General features: G+C 48.1%; 1 protein-coding gene across 1 annotated transcript; it reads right to left on the reverse strand.

Moving 5' to 3' along the window:
• Positions 1-1,720: 1,720 nt before the first annotated feature.
• On the reverse strand, positions 1,721-3,614 carry LOC125128495 (dihydropyrimidinase-related protein 5-like). The gene is made up of 2 exons (XM_047782823.1): positions 3,332-3,614; positions 1,721-1,755 (listed from the first exon to the last, which is right to left on the reverse strand). Exons 1-2 carry the CDS (start codon positions 3,612-3,614, stop codon positions 1,721-1,723), a joined length of 318 nt encoding a protein of 105 aa, XP_047638779.1.
• Positions 3,615-14,939: the final 11,325 nt, after the last annotated feature.

A 14,939-nucleotide genomic window follows, 5' to 3' on the forward strand; every position in this document is an offset into this window, starting at 1 on the left:
GTCAGCTGCACTTTTCTCGGGGTGCGCGGCCTTGGCCTGAGAGCCACAGGCTGTGTGAATAATTAAAGGCACACACCCCTGAGATCAGCATTGCAACAGGAGAGCCTTTTCTCTCCCCAGGAGATTATCAGGAACTGGAGGCAAGAGGAAGCCAATGAATCCAGCTGTAGGAGCACCGAGGGGGAGGGGCGGCCCAAGAGTGGGGGAGGGGGGTCGGGTACAGGGCAGGAAGCCAGTTCTTGGGAGGCTGAGATGTCTGAGGCAGAACTCCAGGCAGGGTCTGCAGAAGGGGTCTCGGGAGGACTGGGTCAGGGGCCGTGTTATGCAACAGACACTCAAGACAAGCTGGGGCACAAGGAGAGAGTCCGATCTTGCTCAGGGGATGGAGAGAACAAAGGGCCAGTTGAGGTGACACCCAGCAGCCAGAGTGGCTTGGGGTCTATGGGCCTTTAAGTTCCCTCTAACTAGGGCCTGGCATGGCTTGGGGGTGCCTGGGGTAGCCTGAACCTGCAGAAACTGGGAGAGGTGGGACTTGATCACACAAGGGCTTTTCTGGGAAGCCTGGAAAACATGAAGAGTCAGCCACCACCTGGCACAAAGACGCACAGGCAAAGGTCCTCATTGGCTATAAGGAGCAGAAGGCTCTCAGGGGAGGGCTCGTCACTCCTGGCTAATGAGGCCCTGGCAGATGACAGTGTGGAAACTAAGACGAAGAAGGCCAGCCTGCACCCCCAGAGGCTTGTAGGCAGCATAGTGACAACATGGCATTTGGCCCTGGACTAAAGGTCTCCCAAGTGGGGACAAGAACCAGCAAGCTACAATTTTTGGCACATGGCTGCACAGTATACCTGATTTTGGGTGGGCACTGCAGAATGGACCCCAGCATGGACGGGTAGGGTCGTCAGACTCGTGTTGATGGTACACCCGGAGGCTTCTCTTACACTCCTCTTGGAAGTATAAATTGTTACAACCAGACCAGAAAAGCAATTGGGCAGTATGTCCTAAAGCTGAACACGTGTGTCTTCTATGACCCAGCAATCCCACGGCCAGGGCTGTGCCCAGCAGAACTGCATACACTCATTTGCTAAAAGACACGTACAAGAGGCTCATAGCAGCAGCGTTTGTAATAGCCCCAAAGTTGCAACCCCCCAAAGGCCCACTGACAGCAGATCGGCCAGGCACCATGTGGGCTCTCGTACAGTGGAATACTATAAAGCGATGAAAATGAATGAAGTACGACGCAACAACATGAGTGGATGTCACAACAATGATCCCGAGCAGAGGAAGTCAATGCAAGTGTCCAGACTGCCCGATTCCAACTACATAGAGTCAACTGCCCAACCAACCTACGGTAAAGCCACTGAAAACCACCAACTTCTGCACTTTAAATAGGCGAATTGTATGGTGTGTGAATTTTATCTCAATTAAGCTGTTATTTATTTATGTTTAACCATGGTATTAGACATCAGGATAGTGGTTTTCCTTGGGAGGGGGCCCAAGAGGGGCTTCGGGTGCTGGAAACGTTTGCTTTCTTGATTTGGGTGCTGGCCACAAGGGCGTGTTCAGTTGCGACAATGGTGTGTACTTGGAATCTGTGCACTTCTTGGTATGGATGCTGAACTTCACTAAAAATGACAATAACAATAACCACAAACCGAGCAGGCCCGGCCTGGCTGGGGTCAAGTTCATGGGGATGGCGAGCTGGATGTGCTACCTTACTTCACATGACCGACACCAGGGTCTCCTCAAGAGACCCTGCAAGGGTGTAAGAGCATCTTGCGTAGACCCCGGGGGAATTCTCAGAGGAGAAAGTGAGGAGGGTCCACCAATCACTTCTCCCTGGGTGTGGCTCAGGTGGGCGAGCCAGGGTATTAGGGTGCCAGGGTATTAGGCCTGGGAGCATCCTTGTCTCTGCACAGGCTGGGCCATGGCTCCTGTGACTCCTCATGGCCCCGCCTTCCGGGGGTCTGATCTGCTGCTCCGGGACTGGGCCGCCTGCCTGTGGGGGGCCAGCCCCCATCTGCCTGGCAGCCCCAGCCAGGCTTTTTAGGGTGGTTTTGGGGAGCCTTGTCAGTTACTGCCTAGCAGCAGGAGCACTGGAGCCCACAGGAAGATGGATTCCAGGGGGAGATCACTGAGCCTGGGAGAGGGGCTCCCTGAGAACCCTAGGTAGAACAGAGGTAAGATTTTAGGATACAGGGCCACTGAGGATTTGAGGCAGTGGGCCACAGTGGGACATAGGATGGCAGCCACTGAGCCAGTGGCTGGTGGGTTTCTTTCACCCAGGGAGCATTAGAGGCCCAGTCCTTTAGAAATCAGACAGTACAATGGGCGGCAGCCAGCCAACCTTGAGATTCTGATTCAATTCTGCATTTGAAAAACATCTTCGTAGGTAAATCGGAAGTACAGCTGGATATAGAGACCCACATGGATAAGAATGAATCACTTATTCATTCGACCAACATTCACTGATTAGCTCCTCTCATTCCAGGTCAGTGCCAGGCTCTGGGAAAGGAGAAGAATATGGCGAGGACTTGCCCTTAAGGAGCGCATAGTCTGGTGTCCAGGGAGAGGCCTGTGTGTGACAGATACTTCCAAGGCAGAAGGGTGGCAGCAATGACAGGGTTCCGGAGCACAGCGAAAGGGTGAAAGAACCTGTTTGTGTCTCTTTTGGCGAAAGGTAATTTCCTCTTAATTTCACCTGTCTCACAGGTCTGAATTTTGGTATCTTGCTTTTAGGGACAGAAAGTAGCTCCGGCCCAGCTCAGGAATTGCTAAAACGTGTCCATGATAACTCACTCTGAAAAGAGGATCCGCCACCAGTATTTTTCAAGCTGTTTTTAAAAACAACAAGCTAAGGACGATAATAGGAGACAGCTAACTCTGTCTGCGTCATAATTTCTACCATTAAAATCATCTAGAGGAAGCAGATCTATTTTTCACAATCTTCGGGAAGTTAATTTAGCTTATCACACATAAAGGAGTTCATCAGACAAGCCCCCTCGTTCCCTGCCACATCCATGCAGAATAACAAACACCAGCTAATTCTCCTCTTCCTCTAGGTCTGTATTACATGACATACAAATAGAAAAGTAAAATCAGTTCCTGGCTTGAGGACCTCAGTAAGCAATGTGATCAGCAAAACAGGCCCAAATACCTCCTTTTCCATAACCATGGAAATCTAAGCTGTTTAGCCTGGAATTTCCTATTTGAGTGGCCACGGGACCCCTTCAAGAGGACCCTTCTCCTTTCAGTGGTACAGTGGGAGCATCCTGTTCACTCGGGTCTAGTCTGGAGCACCCCCAGAAACTGAAGCCACAGAGGAAGGCACCGTCAGCAAGCAGAAGCATTACCTTGGTCCCGTGGTAGAAGTCGTCCACGCAGGTGGCATTCATGAAGGTCTGGTGGAAGTGGGTGCTGGTGTCGATGCCTCCAGGGATCACGAGTTTCCCAGTGGCATCAATCACCTTGGCCCCTCCGGGGATCATGAGCTCACGGCCCACCTGCTGGATGATGCCATTCTCAATGTAGACATCGGCCTCATGGGTGCAGTCGTCATTCACAACCTTGCCTCCTTTGATGAGAATCCGCACGCTGGCTGAATTGGCAAGCATGTTCCTGTGAAAGGTGACAGCGGGGGTACTGGTCAAGGTCAAAGTCCCTTTTCACCATGACCAAGGTCCCACCCCTTCTCATGAGAGCCCAAACTCAATGGGCAGAGTCAGTGAGCAGGAATAGGGAGGAAGGGTCTGTCTCCCTAGCCCGAGAACACTGGGCTTACAGCCAGCTGGGGTCACAAGCCTCCCACAAACATCACAGCAGGACTTGCTGGGGATCACAACACCACGGCAGTCAAGAGTGAAGCTGGAGCCCCAAGAAACATCGATTTTCATCTTCTCGAAATGATATGGGGGTTCTAAACATTTTCATACTAACTGTCTCATTTTATTCCTGAAACAACCCAAGAAGTGACATTTTATAGATGAGAAAGCAGAAATTGCTAATAAGGAGTTTATGGCTACTACGTAGCCAAGACAAACTCAGAGGTCTTGTATGCCCAATGTCCCCGCTATACCACTTGGTCCTGAAGATAACAGAGGCTCCTGGGGTGTGTCTCAGACCCAATTCTCCAAGCCTCATAGCTATTTAATTCATGTCATTCTTCAGATGGGTTCTGTCTCAGTTCATTCTCCTGTGTTTGCCTCAAGAAGTCCACTATCACACTGATGCTCCACAGCCAGCTGCACATGATAAGCTCCTCTGAGGAGTTTTGAAAAGCTCTGCTCAAGTCCCACCCCCCAAAGATTCAGCTTTATTTGGTCCAGAAATGAGACCCCAGAATCAACATTTTTTCAAAAGCCATAGAAGTCTACCATACACTTAAAAGAGAATTAACACCAATCTTTTCCAGAATATAGGGAAGGAAACTTTCCCAAGTCATTTTATGAAGTCAGGATCACCCTGATACCATAGACAAAGACAGTACCAAACAGCAACAACAACAAAAAAAACTGTAAAATAATATCCCTCATGAATGTAGATAAAAAATTTCTAATAAGACATCAGCAATTATAATTTGGCAATATGTAGAAGAATGAAGAACCCTACCATGCAAATGGGATTACTTGCAGGGATGCAAAGCTTGCTCAATATTTGAAAGTCAATGTAATCCACCATTTTAACAGGCTAAAGAAGAAAAATTGCATAATCATATCAATTGATGCAGAAAAATCACTTGACAAAATTCAACATTCATAAAAAAATAAGAGGCCTAAAAAAAAAAAATTCAACAATCATTCATGATTAAAAACTCTCCATGAAGTAGGAATAGAAATTAACCTCCTTGGAGTTCGCATGGTGGTGCAGCAGTAATGAACTGATTAGTATCCATGAGGACATGGGTTCAATCCCTAGCCTTCTCAGTGGGTTAAGGATCCGGTGTTGCCACGAGCTGTGGTGTAGGTCGCAGATGTGGCTCAGATATGGTGTTGTTGTGGCTGTGGTATAGGCTAGCAGCTACAGCTCCTATTCGATCCCTAGCCTGGGAACCTCCATGTGCCATGGGTATGCCTCGCCCCCACCCCCACGAAAAGACAAGAAGTTAACTCCTCAAGTTGATATTCACCAGGTTCCTTCAAGGTACAGCGGGTTAAGGATCTGGCATTGTCACTCAGTGGCTCAAGTTGCTGCTGTGGCATAGGTTTGATCCCTGGCCCAGAAACTTCTACATGCTGTGGGAGCAGCCACAGACAGGCACACAGACAGACAGACACACGAGAACATAACCAAAAAATCTACAGCTAGTATCAGAATTAATGTTGAAATACTGAATACTTTCTCCTAAACTGGGAATAAGGCAAGGATGTCTACTCTCACTAGTGTTAATAAACAAAGGAAGTTCTAGCTAGCACTATAACAAAGGAAAGTGAAATAAAAGGCATATAGGTTGAAAGGGAAAAAAATAAAACTTCTTATTTGCAGGTGATATGATGAGGGCTAGGCAGAAAATCCCAAAGAATCTACAAAAAAATCTGCTAGAACAAATGAGTTCACAAGGTCACAAGCTACAAGATAACATACAAAAAGCTATTGTTTTTCTATATGCAATGCAATGTGCAATAAACACACTGATGCTCAAAAAAATTGAAATACTTGGGAATAAACCTAAGAAAACACAAAGTATGCTGAAAACCACAGTATACTGATGAAAGAAATCAAAGAAGATATAAATAAGTGGAAAGACATACTATGTTCATGGATTGGAAGACTCAACATAGTAAAGATGTCAGTTCTCCCCAAATTGATAATACATGTTTAATGTTGATCTTATCAAAATCTTTTATAAATAGCAGCAAGATTATTGTCAAAAGTTATGTGGCATGGCAAAGGAACTAGAATAGCTAAAATGGTTTTGACGAAGAATAAAGTCCCTGATGTCAAGACTTATTACATAGATAGTAATCAAGATGGTGTGGTATGGGGGGGAGGGATAGGCACATCCATCAATGGAAGAGAATAGAGACCCAGAAACAGCCCCATACAACTCATTTTTGACAAAGGTGCAAAAGCAATTCCACAGAGGGAAGATAATTTTTCCAGCAAATGGTGTTGAAGCAATGGGATATTCACAGGCAAAAAACAAACCTCAGACTTTATACAAAAGTTAACTCAAAGTGGGTCATATACCAAATAGCCATATTTGACACCACTGATTTCTCCCTTCCTCTTAAAGCTCTTCCTTCCCTTAGCATTAAATGTGGTCATGCAGTGGAGGGGGACAAGGACCAAGGAAATCTTGACCATTGCTTTGCAGGTAACTGTTTTAAGGCACATGTGTGGGAACTGCCTATACAGCTGTCAAGATCTTTGTGAGTAAAGGAAAACTTGAGGAGCGTGGCTGAGGGAAGGTGTCAATTTAGGATAGGGGAGACCCAAGATTTTTCAAGCCATGAAGAAGGAGTCAAGGGAAAGAGATTAAAGTTGGAAGAGATCCCGAGATTATTTATGGTATAAGGTCTTGAAGGAGTAGTGTGGAATAATGATGGCCATCATGGATGGGAGACACTCACCTGTCCACTTACATGGTTGACTTGATAGGATTATTCTAGTAAATGTGTGAGGGGGGTTTTACGATGCCCATGTCACAGATGAGGAAAGATGCGAGAGGACAGGGGCCTGTAGGAAGGAGGTATGTGAAAATGCCAAAGCGATGGGGATACTGGGGAGTTTGTGTTCCCTCTGCTCTGAAAGGCAGGAGGCTGAGCACCCCTGGGAGCAGTGAGGAGCGAGCCAATGTGAGGAACGTGGGAAGTGTGGAGGAGCCACAGTGGGGACCTGGGATGAGAAAGGGAGTGTACAGAGAAGAAGGAGGTGGTGCTGAGGGCAGCTCACACAGCCTTGGTCACGGGGATTTAATCAGAAGTGCATCCAGGAGCACACTTTGGTGGATTCATCAACTCTCTTGATCCTTCGGTATCTGAACAGAAGGATTTTCATTGAGACTTAGAAGATACAGGACACAGTCTGACAAGGGGAGAGAGTCTTCATCATTGCAGTGTCTCTGCATGCTCAAATAAAGGCCACATGTCTGCTCGGTGAACTTGTTCTCCAGGAGCCAGTCAATTGCCCCCTCTTCTGAGAAGACTTCCCCGACCCCTCTGTACCTTCACGGCAGACTTCATGGCACTGGAGTCCATCTCCACCTCCAGACAAAGTCCTCAGAGTCAAAGACATAGGAGTGACCATCGTTTCTGCCCCATGCTCATCCCCAGCATCCAGTATAGGAAAGTCAAAAGTGTGAACAAATGAATGAATGGCTGCAGCGACGTGTTGCACCCCAACAATTCAATGCTTTAAAGCAATGAGTGGTAAGCCAATTCCACATTTGTTGTCTGGATATTTGGCAGCTCTATGTCTAGGATAATGCTCAACTTCCATCCCTTTTCCAATACCACACATCTCTGGGAACAGAGCAAAGGAAGCAACTTACTATTTATCATTCTCATCATTTCATTTTGCCTGGGAAGCCTGTGTCCCAGGATGAAAAGGCCTTGGAATCTGTTGTGGGAATAGTTCTTATAAGGAAGTAATTCATCTATCTGGAGAGCTTAGCCTGCTCTCCTGGACACGCTTGGTTAGGCAAGGTTTTTTGGTTTGGTTTTGTGTTTTTGTCAAGTTGACCATGCTGGAGTGCATGGACTCTCCAGCCCAAGAAAGTTTACAGTGTCTACTCAGCCTTGACTGGTCCACTGAGGATAGGGAGCATCTGCTGCTGGGGGTGGTGTTGGGAAAAAAGACAGGTGGCTGAGAGTGAGTCCTGTCCCCATACACAGCGACATTGTCCCCCGTGAACATCTGGTCCCTGCCAGGTATTATTCCAATCTCTGGGGAGAAAGGGCCCCTCCCCTAGAGTGGAAGGGACTGGGAAGAGAGGCAGTGATGAGGAGTCAGGCAGGGCAGAGGGACGGCAAGACAGGGACAGTCACTGCCACAAGCCCATTGTCTGAAGCTGAAATGAACTTTTGTTCTAAAATCTGAAAACTGGAGTTTTAATATGCAATAATCAGGAAAGGAGTTTGATTCTTAGGTGATGGACACCACCATGCTGCCCAAAGGAAAGCCCAGAAAGCCTCACAGTGCAGCCTCTCTCTCTCTTATTACAAAGCCGAGGCCAGGTGTCACCACAAAAGGAGGGATGCAAGTTCTCAGAGGGACATGATGGTGATGGTAAGACACACACCTAATTTTCTGTGCAAACAGATAATCCTCGCCTTTTAAACAGCTTTAAGTAGGAGGAAAAATAGGAATGTGTATGCTGGGAAATTGCTGCCTAGTCATTATGTCAATGTGGTAAATGGGAATATTGATCTGCTTATTAATGCAGAACATGTGCTCATGGCACACACCTGGAAGCTGGAGAGCCTGAAAGGTGATGCGATAATGATTTACAGGGGATTCTTGTCTGAGCTTTGATGCTGGAATCACAAGCCAAGGGTGTCTTCTTCAGTAGTAATAAGAGCAACCGTTCTTATTAAGTTCGAATACCCCGTGCCTGGAATTTAATTCACCCGGCAACTTCAAACTTCGAGACATAGGAACAAGGCAGGAAGTATTAGCCCTACTTTAAGAGGAGGAAACAGAGGTTTTGAAAATAAGGGGTAGCCCAATAAAGGTCACACAACTCCAGGATCTGTGACTTAAGGGAAAGTTTATCGGAGTTAACTCTGGGAAGAAGAGATACAGGAGATGTTTATGTTCTCGATAGTTTTATATCTGTTTCAAACTTGATGCAATAAACTTGTATGCTCTTTTTGAATCTGCAAATTAGTAAGCTTTTTTGTTTTTGACTTTTTTGCTTTTAGGGACGTACCCGGGGCATATGGAAGTTCCCAGGCTAGGGGCTGAATTGGAGCTGCAGCTGCCAGCCTATGCCACAATCACAGCAACGCCAGATCTTTAACCCACTGAGTGAGGCCAGGGATCGAACCCGAGTCCTCATGGATACTATTGGATTCATAACCCACTGAGCCCCAACAGGAACTCCAAGAAGATTTTTTTTTAAGCTACAAAGAAACTAGAAGGAATCCAGCGTGACCTTCCTTCATGTCCAGTGGGCTCAGTCCCTCCCTCTGCCATCCTCTATGCGAGATGAAAGAAGGACCTGTTACCACCAACTATAACCCTGAGTCTTTCTCTAGAACACTTTGCTGCCACCACGACTCACCCTGTCTCTTCCTCTTCCTTGCTGGAAATCCCTGAAGGCTAATCTGGCTCTGAAGAGGCTGGGCTCCCTCATTAATACCGGGAGTCCTGGAACATTGCTGGCCTGGGGATCCCCTTTACACAGGCTTGAGCCAGGCCTGGAAATCCAGGCTGGATTCGGCTCCTAGGACTACTTTAGAGGGGACTCTTTATTCTCAGAACTCAGAGGATACTGTGGATGAGCTTCACAATTAGGGAACACCTACTGTATACTGGGCCCTTCCCTAAGCCCATCCTATACATTATCTGATTTGATCCTTTGATCCAGTCCTCTGAGATCGATAGCATCATTGCTCCCATTTTTTAACCATAAGGAAGCTGGTGCTTAGAAAAGTGAAAGGAAACTTCCTCAAGGTCACAAGGCTAGTTTATAACAGAATGGGGGCTGAAAGCCCCACAGTCCTTTGTTTGTACCTTCCCCAGATTCGTATGCTGAAGTTCTAACCTCCAGAGTGCCTATATTAGAAGAAGAGGCCTCTAAGGAAGTTTTTAAGGTTAAACGAGGTCATAGGGTGGGGCCCTGAGCAGACAGGATTAGTGTTCTCATAAGATGAGACATCAGAGAGCTCCCCTCCCAACCTCCTCCCATACCCTGCAACAAACTCATGCCCAGAAGAAAGGCCACAGGAGGACAAGTGAGGAGGGGCCATCTACCAACCAGGAAGAGAGCCCTCACCAGAAACCAAGCCTGTAAATAATGGCTTCAGTCTAAGCAGTGGCCTGGCCATTAGGTCTGATTCAGCATCATAATATCAGCTCCCTCCAACCTTCCTGAGACTTCCAGCTTCAGACCGAGGGCTGCAGTCATCAGAATGAGCCACAGGCCTTCAGTCTTTTGGGGTTACCAAGGCCTAGGAACACTCCAGGCCCAGACAGGTGTGTCTGGATGACATCATAGCACAGTGGCTCAATACTCCCTGTCCGAGGTGCTTTTGGAGAATATCTTTTTAAAATGAACGCTTGTGTGCACAAAGACATTCTATAACCTCATTGCTTCCCAGTGTCAAGCACTGGAGACAGCTCTGAAGGCCTTGCTCTCAAGAAACTCCATCTAGTGGGTGAGAGACCCACAAATAATCTCATTATTAAGTGGCTAAAGTGTTGAGGGGATACTTTGTGCCTAAAGGCCTTAACTCTAATTTTTTTTTTTTTCTTTTTAGGGCCACAGGTGAGTAGCCACATGGAAGTTCCCAGGCTAGGGGTCAAATTGGAGCGGCAGCTGCCAACCTACGCCATAGCCACAGCAATGCTGGATCCAAGCCGTGTCTGTGACTTACACCATAGCTCACAGCAACGCCGGATCCTTAACCCTCTGAGCAAGGCCAGGGATGGAACCTGCATCCTCATGGATCCTAGTCTGGTTTGTTTCCACTGAGTCACAACAGGAACTCCACCCTAACTCTAACTTGATTTACACTTGGTGTCTCTCGCCATGCACCAGACACCAGGGCTGTGGCTGGGGGAGCCCAGCAGGTTGGTGATGGTGGGGGTGTCTTGTGACACCAGAGTCCTCCCTACACATTCCTACATTTCCAAATTGTCTACATCCCCGAGATGTCTAATCCAACCTGGGCCCCCCTCCCTGTTGCCGTGTGTGTGTGTGATGGTTGACATTCTTTATGCGTCTCACCTCCCCCAGTAACCTCATTAGCACCTCATACCTACAGCTTTCCCTGCTGGTCTTCGCTAAAGGAAAGAAAGTCGCACGGGCATCTTTCCCCACAATGTGCATGCTGTCTGTGCGTGTATGAGCAGGAACGTGACAGAGAGAGGGGGTGGGTACGTGGGGCGATTACCTCGGACCTCTTGGGAGAGTCCCCCCAAAAGGGAAAGGGTTTGAGTACAGGTGTGGACACACATGCTCCTAAGCAGGGCCCATGCCACGGGCCAGGGCGGTCTTACCCTCTGCTCTGGTCGGGGCAGCGTATTCAGAGAACGGCCTTGGCAGTTGTCATGGTCAAGAAGGTCAGGGTCAGGTTTACTCATTTTGGATGCTTCAAGTCACTGATGTTGTTCCAAAATATAATAACTGTGTAGGCAGAGCCAATATCTGGCTCCCTGGCTTCCTACGTGCCATAGATTAAAGGTTTAGGCTCCCTCTCCCCCAAATTCATCCACTGAAACCCTCATCCCAATGCGATATTGGAGACGGGATCCCTGGGAGGTATCTAGGTCATGAGGGTCCTATAGTGGCCTTATAAGAGAATTCACAAGGACTTGCCGTCCTGGCTCAGTGGTTAGCGAACCCGACTAGCATCCATGAGGACGAGGGTTCAATCCCTGGCTCGCTCAATGGGTTGAGGATCCCGTGTTGCTGTGAGCTGTGGTGTAGGTCACAGACGCAGCTTGAACCTGGCATTGCTGTGGCTGTGGTGTAGGCTGGCGGCTACAGGTCTGATTGGACCCCTAGCCTGGGAATCTCCATATGCCTCGAGGGCAGCCCTAAAAAGACAACAAGATGAAAAATAAACACAGAAATAAAAATAAAAGTTAAAAAAAAAAAGAAGAGACACAAGATCTCTCTCTCTCTTTCTCTCCCCTCTGCCACATTAAGACACAAAGAGAAGATGGCTGTCTGCAAGAGAGAAAACATTCCTGCCAGGGGCTGGCACCTGGATCTTGGACTTGCCAGCCTTCAGAGCTGTGAGGAATGAGGTTCTGTCATTCAAGCCACCCAGTCTTATTATGGCTTCTCAAGCTGACCCTAGCCATACCTTAGCCATATCATACTAGATAGAAATGAACATTATCATCAGATCATTAGGTAACAACTGAGCCTTAAAAATAAATATCACCTCCCTTAAAGACTTCTAGTTGTATCCCCTATTCCCATTTGTTTAACCAAAAATCTTTATCATGCAGCTATTTTATCTAGGCATACAAAAGAGTTCAGACCATATCTCTGTCCTTCCAGGAAGAAATAAGGGAAAATACCAGATAGTTAGATGCAAAAAAAAAAAAAAAATCAGAGGTATGGAATTCTAGAGCTGCAGAGACTCATCGAGTCCACCCTGATTTTCCCTCCAGTTTTGAACTTTACCCACAGTGACCTTGAATTGGGGGGAACCAGTCCAGTACAAATATTAGGATCTTAAGAATTTTCCAATTTCTTCAGGGACGCAATGATACCCTTCATAGCAAGACGGGGCGTATCGCCAATATGCAGAGATTTAGCCAAGTGTACACAGCTCGTAGCCCCCAGTTTCCTGGTTCTCTGGCGTGGATTCCTGATGTTCCTGAACCAGTGCGGGGTAGAGCTGAGGTGACATGCAGACTGGGGAAAGAGGGATTTCTGTGCGAGGGACACCGCTATAAGCCGGGAGCACAGTCTTTCACGAGAAGCCTCTGCGTATTGAAAACAGGAACAATTATTGCCGTCTGCTCTCCAACAACTGTCTTGCTGGATGACAGTGAATTTCCTGCACCGCCCATCCTCCTGCACTTTTTACTGCGGCTGAGCAATTCCAATGCAGAACCGCACAGGAGCGTCTTGCCGAGTGAAGGTCAAGGGTAAGGCAGCCCTGCTTCTGGTTCATGAAACACCCCCTCCCCCAACACACACACACACACACACACACACACACACACACACACACACACACACTCCTAGAAGGTGCACCATGTTAATCCTGCCAAGGAAATGCCAACCCCAACACTGTGCTTGGAATTGCCTGCTTCTGTCATCACCTTCCACGGTTCCCCGCGCCTGCCAGGAGGTGCGAGACGAGGAGAGCCGGCACAGTCTGGCCAGCACAGCTGCCTCCTGCCAGCAGCTCAGCTGGAGGACGCTGGGGTACTCGGGCACTCGGCACAGACACACGAGCCAGAATGGTGTAAAGGGACACTTCTTACCGGAGGACCTTAAGACTAACTGGACAAGTATTGGTTTAAGGCGTATATTTCCTCTTAACAGGCATTGGCTGAAGACTCGCATCCTCCTTCAGTAGAATCCTTAGGAAAATGTGTTGATTGCACAGGCAACTGGTCACTGTGATATCCAGGCACAGGCCAGAGCTACACAACTGCCCTGCGACGCGACAGGTCTGCGACATTTAAGCCGACCCTAATGGCAACCCAAGCTGGAAGCTGGAGGAGAGGTGAAGCCGCTCAGGTCACGGGGGACATGCCGAGTGGCCTGACTTGCTCCTTGCTCCAAGCAAATAACATTTGCTAAAGGATCAAAGGGTAATAGAGACGCAGGGTCTGGAAAAGGAAACGAAACGATGCAGCTATTTCTCTTCTTCTGATCAGCACTCAGGAAAGACGAACAGAATGACGGGAGAGCCGACGCCGGAGGAGGTGGGGGTGTTTGTGCTTAGAGCACCCAGGGATGATTCCGGAAAGGGATTCACTTGCAGCTGGAAAATGAGGACAAATTAAAGGTTCAAGAAAACACAAAAACCAGAAAGGGAAGTTCGAGGTGAATGGGAAATGGCTAAGACTTGAAGTTAATGAATTTAATTTTTTAAAATGTAAATTGCTTTCTAAGTAGTAAAGTACCTAACAATTCTTAACTAATACCAAAGCAGAGTGCAATTTTATAACGAATTCTTAATTGGCTTTATCAACTCAAGTGGATTTAAAATAATAGTTAAAACCTACACGTAAGGTATAAAGAATAATGACGCAAACACCTGTGAACTCAGCGTTGTCACTACTGTTCAAGTGCTGGCACCTCCCTGGTCCCAACCCATATCCCCCTCCTCAGAGGTAACTAGCTCCCCTAGTCAATTTGTATGAACTAATGACCCGTAACAATGGGGTGACAAGTAAGGGGGAAACAAGGACAAGATCACAGCTGTCCCCCCCCCCCATGACGACCCAGTCCTACATCCCGCAGTCACGCTTCACCTGCTCTGCGACTGATATCTTCACAACGGATTCTCAACTTGCCAAGGCAAGCAGGAATCTGGGCACCTCCGTTATGCTAATAACGAAAGAGTGGGGGTGTTTTCACATCATTCAAATGCCAACTGGACCACTGCACTGGGATGTCCCAGAGGCAGCACCCCTCAACCTGCCCCCAAATGGCTGCACTGTCCTCATCACCCACCCAGAAATCTGGGACTTTTCCTGGATCCCTCTCCAACCCAGGCCAGTATCAGTGTCTTGAGGGCTGGTGTGCACCTTGCCATCTCATCTGGGGCTCTCCAAGGACCAGTGGGGACCGGGAGGCCACAGACCTGGACAGGAAGAAGGGCTGGTCAGGCCGAGGGGTAGCACACGGAGCGCAGAGGCTAGAGAGGCTGTGGTGGATGTCATGCCCACGCTGAGACACACTGGATCCTTCATCCGGTAGCCATACTCTTATTTCTGCACCTAAGTGGCCAGCCAGGAAGTCTAATGACCCAGGGTCCCTGCGTCCATTGACGCAGGGGCTGAGCAGGATCAAGACTATGGGTGGCAGGTGAGGGCTGGCCCAGGGACCATCTGTACAAGACCACGAAGCATCTGCCTCTGGAATACTGCCACCGCCTTTGTCACCACCTAGTAGAGAAAGTAGAACCGGACCGGGTAGGTCAGGAAAGGGCAAGACAAGTGAGAGCCCAGCATCAGGGCAGCATCCTCAGACAGTAAGAGGAAAGGGGACAACCGTGGTCTGTCAATGCGACAGATGCGAATATGGCGACCAAGGAAGGGCCTGCCTCTGCGGAAGCATAAAATACAAGCTTAGGACC

This window comes from Phacochoerus africanus, chromosome 5 (assembly GCF_016906955.1).
Source record: "Phacochoerus africanus isolate WHEZ1 chromosome 5, ROS_Pafr_v1, whole genome shotgun sequence".
Classification (NCBI taxonomy): Eukaryota; Metazoa; Chordata; class Mammalia; order Artiodactyla; family Suidae; genus Phacochoerus; species Phacochoerus africanus.

What these genes read in the sequence shown, in the direction of transcription:
- LOC125128495 (XM_047782823.1), bottom strand. Translation starts at nt 3,614, where the DNA reads ATGCTTGCCAATTCAGCCAGCGTGCGGATTCTCATCAAAGGAGGCAAG. An exon ending in AATGCTTCTGCTTGCTGACG is followed by an intron (nt 1,756 to 3,331) that starts GTGCCTTCCTCT and finishes ACACCCTTGCAG; the next exon opens with GGTCTCTTGAGGAGACCCTG.